At 29.0% G+C, this 21,777-nt stretch overlaps 3 protein-coding genes across 13 annotated transcripts in view; 2 read left to right on the forward strand and 1 right to left on the reverse strand.

Moving 5' to 3' along the window:
- Positions 1 to 2,318: 2,318 nt before the first annotated feature.
- Positions 2,319 to 21,777, reverse strand: part of LOC123263314 (heterogeneous nuclear ribonucleoprotein K) — a 46,905-nt gene continuing 27,446 nt past the window's right edge. For all 6 annotated transcript variants that reach the window (XM_044725953.1, XM_044725957.1, XM_044725954.1 and 3 more), the window contains 7 exons: positions 21,291 to 21,363; positions 21,104 to 21,214; positions 7,181 to 7,309; positions 6,647 to 7,079; positions 5,962 to 6,164; positions 5,331 to 5,500; positions 2,319 to 4,676 (listed from right to left, as the gene is read on the reverse strand). In XM_044725953.1, the coding sequence (XP_044581888.1) occupies positions 4,649 to 4,676; positions 5,331 to 5,500; positions 5,962 to 6,164; positions 6,647 to 7,079; positions 7,181 to 7,309; positions 21,104 to 21,214; positions 21,291 to 21,363 (1,147 nt within the window). In that variant the 3' untranslated portion in view covers positions 2,319 to 4,648. The remainder of the gene's footprint in view (positions 4,677 to 5,330; positions 5,501 to 5,961; positions 6,165 to 6,646; positions 7,080 to 7,180; positions 7,310 to 21,103; positions 21,215 to 21,290; positions 21,364 to 21,777) is intronic.
- On the forward strand, positions 8,844 to 10,298 carry LOC123263317 (cytochrome b5-like). 4 transcript variants are annotated; one of them, XM_044725962.1, is made up of 2 exons: positions 8,844 to 9,120; positions 9,745 to 10,298. In XM_044725962.1, the coding sequence occupies exon 2, from the start codon at positions 9,822 to 9,824 to the stop codon at positions 10,221 to 10,223; it is 402 nt and encodes a 133-aa protein (XP_044581897.1). In that variant the 5' UTR covers positions 8,844 to 9,120; positions 9,745 to 9,821; the 3' UTR covers positions 10,224 to 10,298. The 4 variants fall into 4 exon arrangements, with proteins under 4 accessions (XP_044581897.1, XP_044581898.1, XP_044581900.1 ...); XM_044725963.1 differs by having other exon boundaries at positions 8,914 to 8,976; XM_044725965.1 differs by lacking the exon at positions 8,844 to 9,120 and adding an exon at positions 9,246 to 9,263.
- LOC123263319 (cytochrome b5-like) lies at positions 11,444 to 14,296 on the forward strand. 3 transcript variants are annotated; one of them, XM_044725968.1, is made up of 3 exons: positions 11,444 to 11,616; positions 11,749 to 11,806; positions 13,855 to 14,296. In XM_044725968.1, exon 3 carries the CDS (start codon positions 13,871 to 13,873, stop codon positions 14,267 to 14,269), a length of 399 nt encoding a protein of 132 aa, XP_044581903.1. In that variant the 5' UTR covers positions 11,444 to 11,616; positions 11,749 to 11,806; positions 13,855 to 13,870; the 3' UTR covers positions 14,270 to 14,296. The 3 variants fall into 3 exon arrangements, with proteins under 3 accessions (XP_044581903.1, XP_044581902.1, XP_044581901.1); XM_044725967.1 differs by lacking the exon at positions 11,749 to 11,806; XM_044725966.1 differs by having other exon boundaries at positions 11,448 to 11,806.

Consider the following 21,777-nt stretch of genomic DNA (forward strand, 5'->3'; position numbering starts at 1 on the left):
GTTTATCTCTAACTATTAATAAATCATAAAAAAATAGTTTTAATCCCTATGTAAGAATGGTAACAATTCACCAAATTAAAACATAGTCACGAAGATTTTCGTGAAAATTCTGTGTGAATTGGCTGGAAAAAATTTTGAGAATTGTGGCAAAAATATGAACGATTAGTTCATTCGATGTGGAATTAAATTTTGAGAAAGATGTTTTTTTTTCAACTTCTCGCTATAAAAATCAATAATTTTTGTTTTATTTATTTATTGAAATTTCAATTTGTTATTGTCGAAAAACATAAACAATATGAAAGGTCTTAGCTTTTTATAAATAAATAAATAATTATAAGCAATATCAGAAATCTAAAAAAAGATAATTACAGAGGAGGAAATTAGAAAAAAAAGTTTCGACTCCTGGAACTCTAGTTCTATAAACAATCATTTCTATTTAGTGTTAAAAATTGGGTTCTACAGCAGCGGCGTGGAACTTTATATTGTTTATGTTTTTCGGAAATGATAAATCGAAATTTTTTTTTTTTTATAAGTTTATTTAACGTCGCGCCGACATCATAGGTCCTTGGCGACGGCAATTATTACAATGCAATAATTTATAATACAAGTACAAGTAGTAATATAGGCTTTAATTTAAGCTTTAGTATAAACAGATTAGTAGAAAATAATTAATTAAACAGATCTGTGGTCATTGAGTTTTGGAAATTAACAATTTAATTCAAGTGATTTTAGCATTTTAATCAGTTGTGTGCAGTGTCTTTCCTCGTTGAGTGAATTTTGGATTTGATTTGGAATTCCATATTGGCGTCTCAGCTGATTGAGTTTATGGACAGGACTCGATAATATGACTTACAGAGGCTGGTTCATTGCAAGCTGGGCATGTTTTGGGTGTAGATTTGGTTAGAAGATGGCCGTGGGAGAAAATTGAAATTTTATTAAAAAAGAAAAGAAAAAAATCTCATCTTTCTTAAAATTTCATTCGGCATCGAATGAACTATCGTTAATATTTATGCCAAAATTCTAAAGGTTTTTTCCAGCGAATTCACACGAAATTTTCACTAAAATCCTCGTTACTATGTAACATAATAATGGTTACCATTCTAACAGAGATGAGAACTATTTTTTACTTTTCGTATACGATATTCATATTTATACACAAAATGCGACACTATAAGTATAAGCTATTATATAAATCAACAAAAAGAAAACAAATAGGACGTTATCAGACACATCGATGGGTTTCTATTTAAGCCGTCAAGTACATGCAAGTGACGTCACTATCATTGGCTTTAATCTTTATCTTGTCGCTGCGAAAATGAATAATCAATAGCACTTTGCTCGAGAACTTTTAAATTTATAAAATTTCATATGAAGCTATTGATTTTACTTTAAATCAAAAATCGAAATATTTTATTTATCGTTCATGTGACAGCCCGACCGAGATGATCGATGACCCTTCAATGTTCATGCATAAAATATTTTTATATCAAGATTATTACTATGACTCAGAGATTATTTTTATTTAAAATTATCGGAAACTAATCTCGATAATCTGATTAAGCTGTTATTCTACTATTTTTTTCTTTTTTACAAATTCATCATATTTTATAGAGAAATATATGGTAAATCGAATGATATGATTACAAATGTTGTGGTTTTATAAAACTATCGGAAATTAATTTAAATTATCAGATAATATGATAATTATATTATTTACCTGCTTCAATTATTAACTAAATAATTATCTAAATTAAATTTTATAAATATTAGAAAATAATTTCTATTTTAAGGACAAACTTGCTCTCGTTTTTTTCAACAGTACAATCAGGTAGAATGTGACATTAAGTACTTAAAAACCTAATGTTTTTTAGCTCAACTCATTTGACATGTAGTACAAGCACACTAAAGATTATCTACGTCGATAATTTATTTCCTTGGACGAATTGTAAGAAAAAAGCTCAAAGTTGTAATCAAACTTCATATAATATTATAATAAAAATAAAGATAAAGATAGAAAACTTTAGTTCCTTTACGAATTCTCAATATCTTCCTTAAAAGCAAAGAAGACTACTCAAAGTAAACTTCGACGACGCTGGAAATTTCGATTGTAGGAGTAAAAGCAGAGCATAATATGAAACGGCAGAAACTTTTTGTAGTCACCCTGTGCTGAGTTTGCATTCTCAGTCCTATCTCAAAAGCTTTATTATCAAACGTACCATAAAAAGATGAAAAGAAAATGCTGTAGACATATCTATCACAAAAGACAGTAGGTTGAACTTTTACTGAAGGACTTTTTTTTCTGTTAATTATTTGACAACTTTTGTATTTTTTTTTTTTACATTTTTTGTACTAAGACTTTATTCTTGACAAATAATTAATCGTTACAAATAATACATTTAAAAGTAAACGTACAACATCTGCAAGTGTTTTTATTATTTACTTTTTTAGCCCAATTTATTATAATCGTTAATATTTAGTATTGATTTTATGGATTAATATTACCATTATTATTAATATTATAATCATAAATTATAAGTCAACTTATTTTATTAAACTTGTTTAAACTTTTAAATTACACTCACAAATAATTGTACGAATATTTTTACATTGTTTACAAACTCATTCACACGTTTTATGTTTATGGGTTTCTCATATTAACTTATAACACTTAATTACGTGTTTACATCAATTACTTTCAATAAATGAGAATAATAATTATAGTTAATAATTAAAAAAATAATTAATAGACAAAATGCACGAGTCAATTGACCGATAGATGCGTTTGAATAAATTTTTATCGATTATGTACGACTTATTAGCTAAGCACTACTAAAGAGAATAATTTCGGTGATTCAGTATACGATGATACAAGTATTTATTTTATTTACTTCTTCGATATATTCAGCCATTGATTTTTCATACAAATGCCCTTTTTTTTTATTCCTGAGGGTAAACAATACCAGCTGAATTTACAGAATGCAGTCAACAATAGTTGTGTTAATTAATAATAAAGATTTATTTTGTTTATTTATTAATATGCTTTGTTTATTCTCTATTTTGATTTAAAGTCGTACTAAATCCGTAAGACACAAAAAAATTTTTAATTACCACATAATTCTACTCTGAAAGACTTCAAGAGATCAGAGTGTTTAGAGTTTTTTAATAAACATTATTAACTGATAATCATCTCTGTAACGATTTTATTTAAATTTTCCGACCTACATCTGATCTCTTAAGTTTCGACAATGGATGATTTGTTTCTTAATATCAACATTATATATATATATATATATATATATATATATATATATATATATATATATTTAAATGTTATATATTGTAATAATAATCATAATAACTATCGTTGTTATAATTGATAATAACAAAGCGCCTGCTGAAGTCAAAAATCTACTAAAGAAATAAAAAAAAAAAAAAAAAAAAAAAAATGTAATTCAAAATGAATAGTTTCTAGATTTTTATCTAAAGATTTATTGTAAAAATTGTTAACTTGATGTTTGAAAAATTTGATAGCTATAGTTGGAGAAAAAATGTTAAGTATATACATGATTTTTCTCCATAAGCATGGTGACTATTTTATTTTTTTGTTACGTTAACTAACACTATGGATGTAAGAAAATTTAGAGAAGAATTGCAGTTGTAAATAGTATAAAGTTAATAATTTCATTAATTATTTCGGTGAATCGACGAATCAAAACTATTAGGCCATTTCAAATGACAATTAGCGATTTATTTTTTGATTTTTGTTGGATTTCTTAGTACACTTATATTTGTGTAAGGTTATTGTTAATATTATTATTTTTTATTATTATTATTATTATGACAAACTTCAAGAGTTCGTACTGTTTAACGGTGCTCAAATCAGCCTTAAGACTGTCGTTAATAAAAAAAAAATGTTATTACAAGGAAAAATATGATCAATAAATGTTATAATGATAATGATAGTAATAATAATAATGATTATAATAATAGTAATGAAACAATTGTAAATTCTATATTATTTTATAGAATAAAGGTATTACTTATTTACATTAATCGTTAAACAGATAATTCCAAAAAAAAAATGTACATTAAAAAAATGTTGTAACTCAATGTCGGCTTTAGTCAAACGATAAAGGTTTATAAAAAAGAAATTACCAAGTATAACTTATTTTTAGTCTTCGGAGAAAAATATAATTGTAATGAGTTGTTGTAGATAATTATTTTCTTTTACTATTATTGTTGTTTTTAAGTGCTCTAATAAAATTTTTAAGATATTAGATTAAATACTCTACAGATTGATTTTGAATATAGAGAAAATAATTATTTGAAAAATATCTACGTGAAAAAATTACACTTTATCGCATTTTATTGTGGTACTTAATTAATTGACTTAATTTACTGTTCCACTTGCGGTTGATTGTTATCGTATAATTTACTCCGAATCATATTATTACACAATGTACAGTTATTGTGTACTGGAAATATGTTTATTAATGTATTTTCTACGTTATTGTATCAATGTTTTTATTTAGTAATTATTAATAATGTTGTGTTGATGGTGATGGATTTTTAATAAGAAAAAAAAGACGAAAGAAATAATGTTTCAGACGCATCTTTGGCTCCCCGTTAGCGTATCAGTCCGTGAAATTTAATAGTGATCTGCGTTGTCTTGTACGCTGTAACATAAATGAAAAATCCAATTAAAGTAAGCTAAATAATTATATATATTTTAAATGTTTATAATTGCAATAAATGAGATCGTTGATGATTAATAAACTTATTTTATCTTATTACTATATTATTAAATAAATAATAACCAAATATAGATATGAAAGCAATGGTTAATGATTTAACGACAGCAGGATGTTGTTAGTTCCAAAGCACACAGGAGTCGACGATTTTGAGCACCTTTGTAGGATGATTAGTGATTCCTTGTTACCTATACAGTAGAACAACAAAATCACTAGTCTTCCATACAACAGAGCTCCATTCACTCACGCCGGATGACTAAATATATTGATTCTCTTCAAGTTGATTCCAAGCTTTCTTTTATTCATTATTTCATTGAATATTATCTCACCTTCATTATTACTGCCATTCTCACTTACAATTTATAAATGTTAGATACAAGCGATGATTTTATTATTAGTATTTATAAATATATATTTATACAATATATGCCTTTTAATAGTTATTAATATGTTAATGCTTAATACAATTTGATTAATATAATATTATTATATATTATAAATTAGTTATAAATTTTTGATTAATCGATAAATGAATGGATTTAATGAAATTAAGCACGAGTATAAATCATAAAAAATTACCTTTGTTGCAGCAAATACTGGGCCATCTGTATTTGATTTGGTAATCCAGATATTGTTATTATACGATCATTGCTACCGGGTAATGGTAAATCTATTGTGATGGAAGCTCCACTGTCTGATCGTATTTTTCTGATTCGCGCACCACCTTTTCCAATTATAGCTCCTGCAAGCTGTAAATTAAATTTACGTCAATAAGTAAAAACATCAAACATAAAAATAGACAATAAATAATTTTTTTCTTATAACTGACGTTGTAGTTGAAATTGTTTCATTACAAACGATTTTAATGAAAAATTATATAAATCTAAGATTTATAAAAAATTTAATAAAATAAAGTTATTCTACATAGTTTGGAAATTAAATCTCAAATTTATTGCAAATAATTATTATGGAGATTTTTAATATACGTAAATTGTAAAAAAAAAAAATTAAACATAAAAAAAAATTTAATTTTACTTAAAAAAAAATCTTACATAAAAGTCTAAAGTCAACAATTTTAAACGTCAGAATCGTTAAAGTTGCATATTGACATATTATTTACGGATCACGTCATGAAATATTAATTAAATTTTTTCTTCATATACAAAATATTAATTTTTTAGTTAAAATTTTTTTAATAACGCATACTCACATCTTTTGGAATGGTAACCTGGGTACTGGTTTTATTTCCACCCATATTACCTTGGTTACCCTGGTTATTTCCGCCCATCGAAGGGCCACCCATACCAGAGTTACCACCGCCGCCGCCGCCGCCGCCACTGCCACCACCACCACCACCGCCACCGCCTCCACCGAGTCCGTTGGGAGCGTTTCCTTGCATTCCCCATCCGTTATCTGTAAGCAATAAATTAATTTAAAATAAAATCAATGACAGAACGAAAAAAGGATTTGAAAATCCACAAATATACTTGATCTTTTATATTGCAACAGAAGCAATAAAAAAAATAAAAATTAAATAAACGCAAGCGCTTTATTTGGGATTTTTTTTTTTTTTTTTTTTTTTTTTTTTATTATTTGACATTTCTAGTATAAAAATCTTTAGTATAAAAATTAAACGTCTATTTCGTAAAAAAATTTTTACATTATGATTATACATTAATTTATCAACCTAGATTAGTAAAATGATATCTTTTAAAAATACCATTCAACTAAAGCGATTTGCGTTAAAGTACCATAATAAATTCTCTATAAGAAAAAAAAAATATCTCAAATAAGCTTTTTGCTTTTGGTAAAATAACTCGGTCGACAAACAGATCAATAGTTAATCTCGAAAGATGGAAGATATTTTTTTATAGAAAAAGTATGAGTTTGCTTACCGTTGTAATTTCCTCCACCGAAAGACGGTGGGCCACCCCGGTTTCCGCCGTAGCCGCCACCTCCACCTCCACCTCCTCTACCGCCTTCGTAACCTCCACCTCGAGCGTTACCGCCGTATCCGCGATCGGGTGGTCCGGACATACTACCCCCGCCTCCGCGAGGTCCTCCGCGGGGTGGTGGAACGAATCCGCGATTCATATCTGGTGGGCCGCCGCCTCGGTTATCACGACGGGGTGGCATTCCACCACCACCACCCCCGCCGCCGCCACCACCACCACCGCCGCCGCCGCCGCCGCCGCCACCTCCTCCACGTCCGCCTGGAAATCCAGATTTACCTTGACCGTCTCCATTTCCATAACCACCATACTCGTCGGCATAGTAATCATCATAGTTGTGCGGATCGTACGGGTTATTTATACCCTTCAACGGTGACTGAAAAATATTTTTATTTTTAATTATAAATCAATAATAGTTTATTAAAATATTAAAAAAATTTCCTTAATCATATAAAATAATTATAAAAATAAACTTACAGTTTTTATGGTGGCAACCAATTCTCTGATACAATCCATACATGTTGCAGACTTTCCGCAAATGCTGATGACACGATCAGTGCTGTGGGGACAACAGTTTGAGTAAATCTTGATCCTCGCGCCAGTTTTCTGCAATGCAAACACAAGAATTTCCATTAGACCTCTACTCGGAAAGTATTCTGGCAACTGTTATTGTACTAGCTCGTTGACTTTTACGACCAAAGGTAACAACCATTCAAAGTATTTTAAAAATTTTTTTTTTATTCTTATTCCCGTTTGCTGAATACTTTTTTTCTTCTCTCTCGACTACTTTTACGTTTTTTCATGGCTAACTATCGCGTTTTACAATCTTTGCTTTATGTCTCTCATTTTTAGCTGGGGTTTTTTTTTTCTTTTTTTATCGTATTACAGTTTATCCATGTTTATCGGAGTTGACGCGACAAACAGCGAAAAGTGACCGCAGAAACGTAATTTTTTAGAGGCCAATCGTTAGATTGCGTGAGAACAATCGCTTATGATGTAGAGGGACCATAGAGACCAGTAATTTTTTTTTTATTGGTAACATACCTATCTTGATTAACCAGGTAAATGCTAACTAACAAGCATACGTCATTATTTTCATTCGTGCAAAAAAGAATATTAATATCAGCTAAAATGCCTGGGATCTTATTACTAAATAACATTAATGTAAGTTGAAATTTTTTTCATTACTTTTTTTTTTAGTTATTTCAATGAAGTTCCAAGTATATAGCACCATTATATGTATAGTATTAGGTATTAAATACCATTATATGTATAATATAGGTATTAAATTTTATGAACTGTACATTTACAATTTACTTAAATATACGTAAAATTTTGACATAATAATGTTTTAAACCGATTATTATTATTATTATTATTTTTTTTTTTTTTTAATTGTTTTATCGAGTGTAAAAAGTCACGTACTTAATACTTTTTAATTTTTTATAACTAAAATTTTTACTCATTTGAACTTTTTCATACTTATACTTTCAACGTTATTAACTTTGGAAATAGTTGAACAAATTTAAAGTTTAATAACAATAAAATTACTATTAGAAAATTTATATTTATGATTTAAAAAAAAATAAATAAAAATGATTTATGAAAATGAAATTTCAAAACTAAATTTTTTAACTACATTATTAAAATGTTACTACGTAAAAATTGGAGAATACTGCTGCATTTTATGGATGCTTAAAAGTAAAATAGTAAATTTTCAACAGAAGAATATGTTTCTTTACAGAATATGTAATATTAATACTTGTTACATTAAAATTTTGACATTTACTATCTGGAAACTAGAAATAATTGTCAATAATAAAGTATGTAATACATGTTGACTTGTAGTTATTTCTGTACCGGATAACAATAAAATGTTATTGCGATGAAAGCAATAAAGTAAAAATAGGATTATTAAATTGAAAATAAAGACCGAAATGGCTGTAATCAGAGTAAAATGAAATTCGTATTTGAGACGGCTTTAAAATGATAATAATTATTATTTAAATAAATAATTTTTCTGTTTTTTTAACTAAACGTTCATATTAATATTCTAAATCCATATCCATAAAATAGTCAATAAATATAAAGATTTTCTCACATTAATTAATAATCTCCGGTATTGTCGTCATGTCCATTCTGTGTTAATGAGGAATCAATGAATTCAATTAAAGTGTATATAAATGTTCGCTATCCGCAATAGTTAACTTTTTTAAAAATTAGTTCTGTATTACTGATCCAAGAGACTCAGTCAAGCTAAAACAGTTTATCGAGTAAGATTGTAGTTTTTTACACCAACTAAAAGTGAAAATAAATATACTGAGAATAATAAGTATATAAACCAGTTGTGAGGCCACGTGATTGTAAATTCAAATTCACTTTCACTCGTTCTCAAGTTCAATATCTACTTCATAAAAGTAATGTTATCGTTCTCAGATAACAATATTATTAATACAGTAGAATATAATTCTGTTAGTGCTAAAAAATTACTCTCAATATTACATTGAGGAAAAAATTATTTTTTTTTTTTTTATAATTAAATTCATAAGATATAAATTTTGTAAGTAAATAAATAAACTCTGAAGTAATAATATCTTTTTCGGTCTCAGTAAATATTAGTGCAATAAATTAATTACAAAAATGAACGTGTGTTATAATTTGTAATTTAGTGATACGATGAATTATTGGATAGTCATTACGGTAACATGTAATACGTCCATGTATTTGGTGTTATTGTTGATAGTATCGATCAAATTTCTGCTTGTAATTGTCCCTTGATACAATAACTAGTGAATAGTATTCATAGTAATCATTAATCAGTATACATAGTTTAAAATACGACGCTTGTCATTTAAATTTGAGTATAATAATCTAATTTACAGTCGTCGCACATCTATATAATTTATTTAATGTTACTCAACAGCCGATACTGAATAAACTTGAATTTAAACATTTTGTATTTATATTTAATTTAGTTTATTTAAATTTAATTAACTAAATTTATCCGTTTAATTAATACTTAAATATTCTAATAATTTCAGGTTTATCATTCGACAAAGTGACATAAGAAGAAATAATAAGCAAAAATAGTGAATAGTTGAAGTAGTTATTATTAATAATGACGACAGTATATTCAGCAGCTGAAGTTGCAAGTCACGACAATGAAAAAGATCTATGGATGATAATACACGGCGGAGTTTATGACTTGACTAAATTTTTACAAGAACATCCTGGAGGCGAGGAAGTTCTTTTGAATCTCGCTGGACAAGATGGCACCGTGTGCTTCGATGAAATGGGGCACACAGCTGAGGCCGTTTCACTCAGAGAGACCTACAAAATAGGTGTTATTGCAGATGGCGATGTCGGGGCGCCATCTCCCAGTTATTCCAAAAAAGAGCCGACCGTAGATGACGACAATTGGGAGTATGAAGAAACTAAAGAAGAAACCTCTACTTTGCCATATTTGTTCACCGGTTTGCTGGTACTCATTTATGCATTTATATATTATTATGTTTTATGAAAAAACTTATCTTATCGCTGATATATTTATTTGTAAACGCAGTTATCAATAATCAATCAATTTATAATTCATTTATTACTTTTGAATTTAAAAAATGGTAAATATTGTGAATACTTTGCTGTAATTGATTAATAAAATTATTATTGACAATATTTATAGTAATTTTTTAAAAGAACGTTAAATTAATTGTTGAATGAATAAATAAAGCAATATGAAAAAGGGTAATGGTATTTAGTAAGTGAGTTGTTTAATATTGAATAAGATGATTTAATATAAAAATATGCTATTAAATGATATCAAGAATTATCTAATCTCGGTAGATACTTAAGGAATAAAAATAATTAAAAATTGCATTCAATTATGTAAATAGCAGTGAGTATGCACTTATTTGTAGTACTGTTGAACTAAATGAAAATTTTTGTAAAAAATATCAGCACAAGTGCGTTATTTATAGATAAAATATGCGAGAAAACGGAAATACTAATGAATAAATAAATATAATGTTCATTACATTGGGTTTTATTTATTGAATAGAGATATTTTTCGTCCATGTCACATCAGAATCATTTTAGCGATATTAAATGCATCTGTTAGAGAGTGGGGATGAGCTGTTTTATCAGCGATGGCTCGAAGCGAGAACAAGAGACGTAACGGTAAAGATATGAGTTGAAAATTGAAAGTATATTTACTGATAAATTAAAGCTCTGTGGAATATTTTAAATGAAAATAATAATATACTTTTCTTTTAGTCATTAATAAAAAAAAAAATTATTTATTCATTATTTTTCTGCTTCATTTACTGCAAAATATATTACTGTTCAGTGTTAATGGGTATTACATATACGCGTATTTTAATATCTGTACAGATCAAAGTTCAACTGCTACAAGAAATATAAATGTGTATATTTTATTTTAAAATAAAACTTGTGTCTTCTTCACGGATATATGGAAGTCTTTTTGGTTTAAAATAGCAAATCACATTTTAGCATCTCGTGTTTAAATATTTTGATTTTATTCATCCCGTTTTACCTACTGTACGATATATAAAAGATAGATAAGGTCAACTGTCAACTGTCGAGAACATTCATAAGGATAAAAAATAAAATAAAAATAATAAATAAAATAAAAGACAGAAAAGGATGTACTGAGAGTGGGGACGCAAGAGTTGTAAAAGTAGAGAGGGAACGAATAAATATTGTGGTGATTGTGACAAGTACGACAGTTTATCGTCAAGTAACGTCATTCAGTGTATTAATAATTTTTACAGTGGATTTATTATATTTATAATAAATAAATTATCTTTATAAGATACTTTTGTTATTACTTTGGTTTATATAATTATTTTTGTAATTTACTTCTAACTACCGCTGACGTCTCGTCTTGGTAATCATTGGTGAGTGAAAAAATTTAACAGGGATAGGAATAAGGAAACAGTGAGATGAGGGTTGATGTTGATGAATATTCATAAAACGTAATTTTGCGTTAAAAATATAAAATAGAAGTTTTTTAAATCACGTGCCTCCAGACACTAGTTAGAGAAAGAGAGCACGAGTTAGAGACAAGACTCTTGAAACTAAGTAGAGGTGAGTCGACAAATTTTTTTCATCCTCTTCCTCTGCTCTACTCTTTTTCTCTAATTTATTACATCAAAGCTCACAACACTCATTATTTTTTTTTGTTGATCATTTTCATATAAGTATTCGCAATTATTTATAATATTAAGGTGTAAACATTTTTTCTATTCATCTGAAACGGAATGACGCATCTAATTTTAATTAATTTATCCTTCAAGAGCGTCTGCACGCCATGTTGTTGCGAAATAACACGATAAAGGAAAAAAAAATTAATTATTGTGCTCGTTATAATTGGTTATGAATTGTCGGTAAAACCCGAGTAAAAACAGAATTCCGCCGCACCACCGCCGCAACACCGCTGCACTACAGCCGTGACAATTTTGATTATTTTACAAATGCCGCACTACCGCCGCACCAGCGCCGTAACAAGTAAATAAATTTCTATTCGCCGCACCACCGCTGCACCACAGCTGTGACGCGCTCGGGTAAAAATAAAATTATTATTTTTTACGAAAAAATAATAAATTTTGTTCGACCGCCGCACCATACCGCCGTTTGATGGTATATACATTGAAATAAAATATTTGTTGATCATTCAAATAGCTTAACTAAATTTTTTTAGTTAACTATGGCTTGCAGCGCAGTTGGCAATGTTCGAGACTTCCATGCAGACGATCCAGGTTCGAACCCCATCACAGTTCAATTTTTAAAATTCTTTCAGAGTATTCTGATAGGCGTGCCGCTCCTGTGCAACCCGAGGACAAAATTAAAAATCTACATCAACAATACGACTAAAAAAATCAATAATTTCGCGGTGCTTTGGCCTGATTTAAAAAAAAATTTTTTTTTTTTAATATTAGACATTTGATTAAAGGGAGGTTGATCAATAGATCTTAGATTAAGATTTCTAGTCGGATTATTTATTAATTCATTATTGCGTGATAAATTGATTATGATACCATTTTTTGTGAAATTGTAGGTATGATTTAGCATTGGTGCGTAATAGTCCGCCAAACGGCGGTGGTGCGGCGCTCGAACGAAATTTATTATTTTTCCGTAAAAAATAATAATTTCATTTTTACTCGGGAAAATAATTCATAATTCAGTAATAAATAATGAGGAATAAATTTGATGAAGTAGAATTTGTGATATAATTTTATCTTCTTAAGTTTTTAAATGTGGGAAGCTTCAGATTGGCTTTAAACAGATTCTTTAAACTTATTAGTTTCAATTGAATGAAAAAAGTCGAGCGAATATAACAAGCATAAATATTTAATAAATTTTAATAATATTAGTAACAGTAAACATGTTATTAGTCATTACTATTTAATAATGACTGGAATAAATAATTATGGAATGGATATTACGCGTTATTTGCGATTTATAGTAGTTATTTTTAGTTGACGGTAAAACCACTTGAGCGCGCTCAATCTATGACAATTTAAATTAATCCCGGGAAATTAAGTTATAAACGATTGATGGTTGAATTTTTTAAATGTTATAGCTCTGACTTTTTTTAACATTGAAATATAAATAAATTAGTGAATTTCGAATTAAAAATAGATTAAAAATTTCATTACTTTCCCGCGTTTTAAAATTTGAAATAAAAATGAAAAGTATAATGTTTAACCTGTCAGCACTCACGTTATGGGCGTTTTGCTCACGCTCGATTTAAAACAATGAAAACTTTTTTTTTTCAAATGGAAAGGGTAGATGAAATTTTTTCTACCTTCGAGTAAATTTACCTATTTTCAAATTATGAACTTTTGAAATGCTTTAATATCATATATATTTAAAAAAAAAATATTTTTCCCATGCGCGTCGGAAATTGTGAGCATTCTTCTTCTCATCACGAGATTATAGGTGTAACAAAAAAAAATTTACTTTCGGTAACGTTCGGGCTAGTTCGTGTATCTTCGTAACTGTATAGCTGCCCGGCCGCATGCAGATTAAACGTGAGCAAATTTCTCATCACGAGAGTAAAGATTACCGAAAAGTTCACGTGAGTGCTGACGGGTTAAAATTTATAGAATCATTAATTTAAATTTTCATTGCAGATAATTCAATTAAAAAATGACGGAACTGAAACAATTTACAAGAGCCGAAATAACTGAGGCAGACCGAAAATTAACGAGGGTAATAATCCACGATAAAGTTTACGATGTCACCCCGTTCCTGAACGAACACCCGGGAGGAGAAGAAGTTCTTCTTGACCACAAAAGTGTCGACGCATCTGAGGACTTTGATGACGTCGGGCACTCGGCAGATGCCCAAGAATTGATGAAGAAATATATGATTGGCGAAATAGTCGTTTCAGAACGGACGAATAGTGCGCCAAAAAAAGGATGGACTACTGGACAAAACAAAACAAATCAACAAAAAGTCGAAGGCCCACCGATTCTCTTTTACATGATCGTCGGCGGGTTCCTGTCTTTTTTAATTGCCGCTTGGTATTTCAAACTCGGTGCTTGAATTAATTACTCTTATCACTTTTCCTTCCATTGCCAAAAAAGTCTATCGACTTTGAGAACCGCGAGTGGGTAAATAAACCCATTCAATTATAAAATTAATTTTTTTGATAAACTTTACGATTTTCTGTATAAAAAATGTCATTTAATTATCATAATTATAATTATAATGGCTAAAATTTATTAACTTTTGTAAACAGTTAAAAATATAATGACTTTTAAAAAATGGCTGGAGCTTTTTTGACTAACAAGAAAATTTCTCAAGTTATTTATTAAAATAATTACTCGAAAACCCGGTAAATTAGCCGAGTACTAATTACGAATAGGGTACAGGGGTGTCGTTAACCGGGGAAACTTGTGCTGGTGACGATTTGCGTCAGACAACTGGAGCGAGAGAATTTAACAACGTGCATACTAGTTGGTACTTTGCTGATATGAGTAGAGGGTGAAATTCATACAAAAAATAACTAAAAAATCTACGACATTGCCCAATAACTACTTGTCATTATATTATAGAATATACGTTCTTCATGCCGTTATTTTTATCTGAATAAGAATTAATAACTTCTTGAAAGCAGGGTATTGATATTGATATTTCCATATAATGCAGAATTAATATTTTACAAAAATATAAAGCAATTTCAAGTAAATTTACATGAAACTAATAAAAACAATTTGAAAAACAGAAACAAATGTTGGCCAATTTTTTGAACGTACAGAAATTTTAACTGAATGAAAAAAACTCGAGTTTTTGGTTATCATTATTCTCAGTTTTTTAATAGTTAATAATGATCACATAAAAAATTTTTTTGAAAATAGAGAGCCAGCTTGATCAATAAATTCATACAGAGAAGAAATATGTAAAATAATACTGCGATCAATTTAAATAAAATTTTTATGCTTACAAAACATAGATAAACTTTTAAAATTCTAAATTTTGGCATAATTTGAATTTGATAGTGGAAAAATTTTCTTGAGTAAATTTTTGAAGAAATAGGAGTGAAGATACAGTCAAATTTTGGTGAGTTTTCAGCTATAAAACTTCAACTTAGCTTACGAATTTTATAAACTATTACGGAATCCCTTGGATATCATCCAATTCCCATTTGAATACTTATTACCAATAGGGAATTCGATACCCGTGACTCATCAGCGTATACACACCCTGTAGTTATTTTTAAATAATCATCAACACTCGCGTGTTTTACTCCAATAATAATTCACGAGTAGAATGTAATAAAATATTCAAAAATAAAAAAAAAATAATATCAGTAACACTACTGATAATAATAAAAATACTACTGACATGAACGTTCACAAAAAAAAAAATATAAATAATTAAATTAAAAGCACTCGCTACTCACCTCCCAGTAAAATGCATATTCGAGTATAAAATTACTAAACTTTTAACCATTAAATGATAAATAGAATTAAACAAATTTCAAACATGAGGAATTGTGATATAAATTGAATCTAAATAAAGTTAATAAATAATCCAACCCGCGAGTGAACCGTCCGCTCGAATGGCTGAGTGTCAACTGACTGGATCATCTCGTGCGCGCCCCGAATGCACCCTTGGGACTTTTTTAATGCCCTCTCTCTTTTTCTTCCTCGTACATACTTCCGGTCGTTTCTGATGGAAATGGAGGGGATGAAAAAAGCGAGAGGAAAAAATACCAACTGGATGGACATCAGTTGTACGTTTTTAAATTTCGTAATAATTCAAATATTTCACATTACTTTGTTCTTGTATAGTCAATATCAATGTTGTATTTACAAATAATAATAATAATAATAATAATAAAGAAAAAAGAAACGAAAAAATGTTTTAACCCGCGGGTAAGATCAGCCTTTTTTAACTTATTTCTTTAAATGGCATAAAAGTAAAAGTAATAAAAAGCGTACGGCTGTTATGTGAAAAGGTAAAGATGGAATAAAACGAGAAGAAGAACAAGAACATGAAGAAGTAATACCAATGGTAAAGGAAAAGGTTCTCATTCAACTCAAAAGAAGACTTTTGCCTGTATTGGGCCAACCAAAGAGAGCAGACATTTATGCACCTGGTGTAGCAGCTGTTTATGAACGTCCGTTACCTGGTCTAGCACCTGTTTGAGGTTGCGTGTCTTACAACCCGAACCCCCATAGCAACACATGTCACCAAGAGAAATTCAGTGGCCTCCCTCGCCTACATATCTACTATATTATATATTAAATATTACATCTACAACTCGATGAATTTTCATATAAAAACTTTAATATACTTTAAAAAGTTTTTGTTTTGTTTTGTTTTTTATTATTTCTTTACTCTTCTCATATTTTTCACAACATACTAATGTACATCCAAGATTACTGCATACTACTCTTACAAACCAACCTATACTACTCTAGTAGCTTTTGACTTTATACTACCTATACATCTGGAATCGTACACTGTTCGTCTTCCTTCTTTCACTATTATACTCTACACATTTTTATAGAAGCCAAAAGAAAACGGGCACATCTACTCTACTTGCGAATAACATCAAGAGAACAATGTATATAAATATATAAATATACTCTAAGATAAAAATACGAGTTAAATAGATGTAAATGATTCTTTTATGAGTATTAAAAGTAAAAAAACTGCTTTGATGTTGGCTTATTGTACAAAAAGTGATTAAAATATAAACGTCCTTTTATTTATAATTATATTCTTTTTGGTTAAATAAAAAATGTTTTCACATTATTCAATTAAAGTGAAAGAAATAATTACGATTTCGTTTATTTTTAAAAAGGATTTACGTGATATACCTGTCTGTACTAGCGAGATTTCAGATTTTTCATCGAGTAAACTTTTCAGAAAATTTAACAGAATGAGATAGAGACAGGGAAAGTTAACTCAGACGATCCGGAGGTAAAGTTCAAGAAAAATAAAATCCCATGAGATTGCACTGGTTTATCTTTAAATCTATCTATATATATATATATATAATATTTGTCCATCTACAAGGTAACGAGTAAGATCAATTTTACAATCGCGGTATATCCGCCGAGCAATTTCAGTAAATCTACTTAATACGTTATTTATTTTTAGTTAATTAGTTTATTAAATATCATTAATATTTTATTTTATAACCCATATATACATGTATATTTGAACATCGGAGAGATAACAGATCTAGAATATAAATATCTAGAATCATGAAAACGTAATGGCGAATATTTGGAATGGGTTGTGCGCGCAAGTTGTGGTATTAGTTATGGCTGTCGATATTGATCCAACCCACGACCTATTCCCTCATCTTATCTCAGCTGCATAAACTTGCTAAACACATGTTCACAACCAGAGTAAATGAATGATTCAATTTTATTTTATTTAATGAAGGCATGAAATTTTGATTTCGACTCCAAACAACAAACAACCCGAGCTAAATGACCTTTGGATTTTATTTTAGTTGATTTCATTATTTTTTGGCTTACACATTACCTTGGACGATAAAGTAATTGGATGAGAGCGAGAAGAAGAGATGGTATGACCGAAGAATATTCTGCAGTCACCTAACCGGATTTTACGGCCGACCGGAAGCCGGAGGTTTCGTTCCCTTTATGCCTCCGGGTTATAAGCTCGAACGGCTTCCCTTCGCCAACTTTAAAGTTTAAATTTTCGAGGATTGCGAGGATCGTCTATGTATAGTACACATCCTTGTATATATATGGGTATGTATATACTTAATAAGTCTTGTGTGTGTACTATTTTAGTAAGTGCTTGTCTACATTTCTTCCGAACAGCTACGCGGGTTCATTTTAAAGAAGTTCAATCGCAATGAAGATATAAGTTGAATAATAATGAAACATTTGTTTAAACAGTTTAAGCCCCAGTTAAAATACTGTTGAATTTATTTTTTTTATTGTGAAAATTTATTCAAATTTTTCTTGACCAAATTTTGGTATTTTTTTTTATAATATTTGAAAATTTCATCACAAAAATTTTAAATTTCACATTTAATAATTTTCTTTTATAAAACTTTATATATACTTTAATGATAAGTGTTAATTTTTGTTCAAGTATTTATTCCTTCTTTTAATTCATATTTCTACCTTGTAAAGAAAAAAAATGTATGAAATGTTGAATGAACGGTTTATTATCGACAAGTTTATTGTAATGTTTGATAAAAGTTTTCGTACAAAAAGTAAAGAAAAATAAAAATATGAAAATGTAAACGTGTAGTTAATTTAATATCGCGTGTATAGATTATAATTGAGGGTGATGCATATGTCAGTGATCGGACCTTAGGGGCGTATATGGAAACAATATACAAATACAAAAATGAACATGACATGTGTCTTGTCAATGGACAACAGAAGAACGTTATTTTTTTCCCATGAGTGACGAATCAAATTATTGGCAGATGCAAATTTTAAGTCAACGCCACAGGAAGTTAATTTGTATTTCATTATTGTTTTTGTTCTCTTACTTCAGTTACTCTTTGCGCAAAATGCTGATAATAATGTGGTAGAAAGAGAGTGAGATTTGAGTATCTCGTTTAAATGTTTGACTTTGAGTTTAGAAATCCAAGATTTCAATCATATTGTATTAATATGTTTAATTGGAGTTGATAAATTTATCTCGGGATATTATCACAGCGATAAACTTTGGAGTAATCCGAAATGAATTGTAGGAATTTGTTACGCTGACCATGAGAAACTTAATTTAAATTTAAAGATTTGTTTAAATTTTATCCAGAAATAAAACAATTAAAAATGTTAAATTATAGTTTCATTTAATTTAAATCTTTTTGATTTTTATTCGTTATTTTACATAGAGGTCTTTAAAAAAATATTAATTAAATGAAGTTAACGTTAATATTTCAATCGTAAATGTTTCATTTAATTAGTTGAAATGAAACTGGAGATCCGAAATGGTAATAAAAGTTGATTTAATTCCAATGAATGATTTTGCGAAAAATATTATTATACTAATTATAAATTAATTTTCAAATAAAATATAAAATTCATCATTAAATAAATTTTCGATAGTAATGAGCTAATGAGTAACATTTGTTTGTAACTATTATCTGATGAGAATAATTAATAGAAACACAATTAATAAGCATCGAAGTATATGTGTTTACGTGTGGTATAATGGAGACGGATAGAGAAGATCAATCAAACTCGTTGAAAGTTTATGTTAAACTTAAAGTTCTACAGCTCGAGGCATTCATGAATTTCAAATACTTAAATAATTGTTCATGTGAGAACTCGAGGGTACATAATTAGCCCAGAAATTTCGGGAAAACTTAGTCAACTAATAATACGGTGAAGATAATGATGATTATGATAATGAGAGTAATAATAATAATAATAATAATAATAATAATAATAATAATAATAATATAACGATAAAAGTAATTTAAAAAGGTAAATTGAACAGGTATTCACCAACGACTAACGTTACATTAAAATATCTTTAGTAATGACTTATGACTGTCAACGAAGACAGATGAATTCCCGTATATCATTGGTGTCGGCTCACGAATCTCGATCATGTCGGAAAATAGAATCCGATTTAGCGGAAGAGGATGTATTGGGAATAAAAAGAGTGCAAGAAACTACAGTATCGTGAAAGGAATCAATAAAGTCTCGGAGACGCGACCTCGAATCGAAATAAAGCGGTTCGGCGACGTCGCTGAGTGGTGGTGCCACGTCTTTCCATTTTTAAGCAAGCTCTCCCTTTGCTTGGCTGACGTGCCTGCTCAGCTACTCTCGTGCAATTAGGATTCACTGGTAAAAAAGGTCGATAGGATAGACAAGTACCATTCCAACCTTTTGCAACAACTTTTAGAGGTACAAACATGACCACGTCTCCAAATTATTCTCTTCCTTCTAACAGCATTCGTATGAATAGAACAAATCTCACATGCTACGAAAAATTCTATGCCTAAAGCTTTCTGCAATTCTAGAAAACTCAATATAATTTTTATAATAATTTTTACTCCTGAGTACAATGACGCGGGTATGCAAGTAAAGACGAAGAATATAATAGAACAGAATAGAATAGATTAGGAGAGGAGAGGAGAATCTAGCAGAGTAACCTGAAGAGACTGTTCTCGCGTTTGGTTTTTGTCTCTTGCTAGTGAACTGTAACGAGCCACTTGGCTACGTTGCATATTTTTAAGTACCAAGAGTACATGGATAAAGAGTAACGTGAATGAGTGAATCATACATAGATATACGGTCGAGAGTTTGAACTCTATTTTATTGGTAACTTATGATGGCGTATACTTGATTTGTAAAAAAATAAAAATAATAATTCTATTAAAACGTTAACATGATTGAAAGCCGCGCACACGGGTTAAATTTGTAAAAAACTTTTCAACTGCCATCTTTCATTATATTAAATTTGAATCAATAAATTTAGATAGTATTTTTCGGGAGAGATATGATGTGATTTATCAATCAGTTTGAAGTAAATTTATCGTTGAAAAGTAAAGTACAAGTTTTGAAATGATGAAAAAATTTTATAAAATAAAATAAGACAAAAAAGCAACCAAATAATGACGAATAGTTTCCAGGACCTAGATCTTTTTCATAGCTTTAGCTTGTCGCGTGTCTGCAAAACCGCGAGTCATAATGAATTATTAGCTTCCTAAAGTTTGGATAAACCCTATAGTGTACAACCAATAAAAAAAAAAAAAACCGAGACATTGGCATTATGCCATAACGTAACTGCTGAGATAGAATCTCTAAGAAGTAAATGAAAAATGTCTAGTTTTATACTAAACTGTGATTTTTTTCTGGTCTAATGTATAATTAATTTAATAACTTTTTTTTTTTTTTTTTTTTTATAATAAATACTCACCTCACGAAGCTCTTTTATCTTGAGTCCACCTTTCCCGATGACACAACCCGCCTGGCTTTGATGGACAAGCATACGAATATCGATTTCATCACTTCCGTGTTTAGTTCCATTCTAAAATAAATGTTTATTGAATTAGTGACGCTACTTGGAGGTTTAATATTTACTTTATTGAATAATGGAAACTCACCTCCTCAAGATTGGGCACAACTTTATTAAGAACCTGGAGCACTGTATCCAAATCCGAACTGATAGTCAGGACTCTATAATAAAAAATTCGAGAGTTATTAAAATAATAAACGACAAATTTTTAATAATTATAATTATAAATGAATACAAGACATTACAATTACATTAATTAAATATTCTTAATTAAAATTTCTAGACAGCCATCCCCAACATTTCTGTTATTTTAATTATAAATTTAAAACCTTTCCATATTAGGAAGAAATGCATCAGACAGTTGTGAAAAAAAAAAAATAAAAAAAAAATAAAAAAAAAAATAAAAAAAAAAAAATAAAAATAAAAATAAATGATAATAATTATAAACAAACAAATAAGTAAGCCAGGCTCTACCTCTGCTTATAAAAACTAGCCTTTGTTTTTAATTCAAACGGTTATTGTGCTCATACCGACTGAGAAAATAATGCAAATTATAATTATAAATAATACAAAAA

This window comes from Cotesia glomerata, linkage group LG4, assembly GCF_020080835.1.
Source record: "Cotesia glomerata isolate CgM1 linkage group LG4, MPM_Cglom_v2.3, whole genome shotgun sequence".
In the NCBI taxonomy this organism is placed as follows: domain Eukaryota; kingdom Metazoa; phylum Arthropoda; class Insecta; order Hymenoptera; family Braconidae; genus Cotesia; species Cotesia glomerata.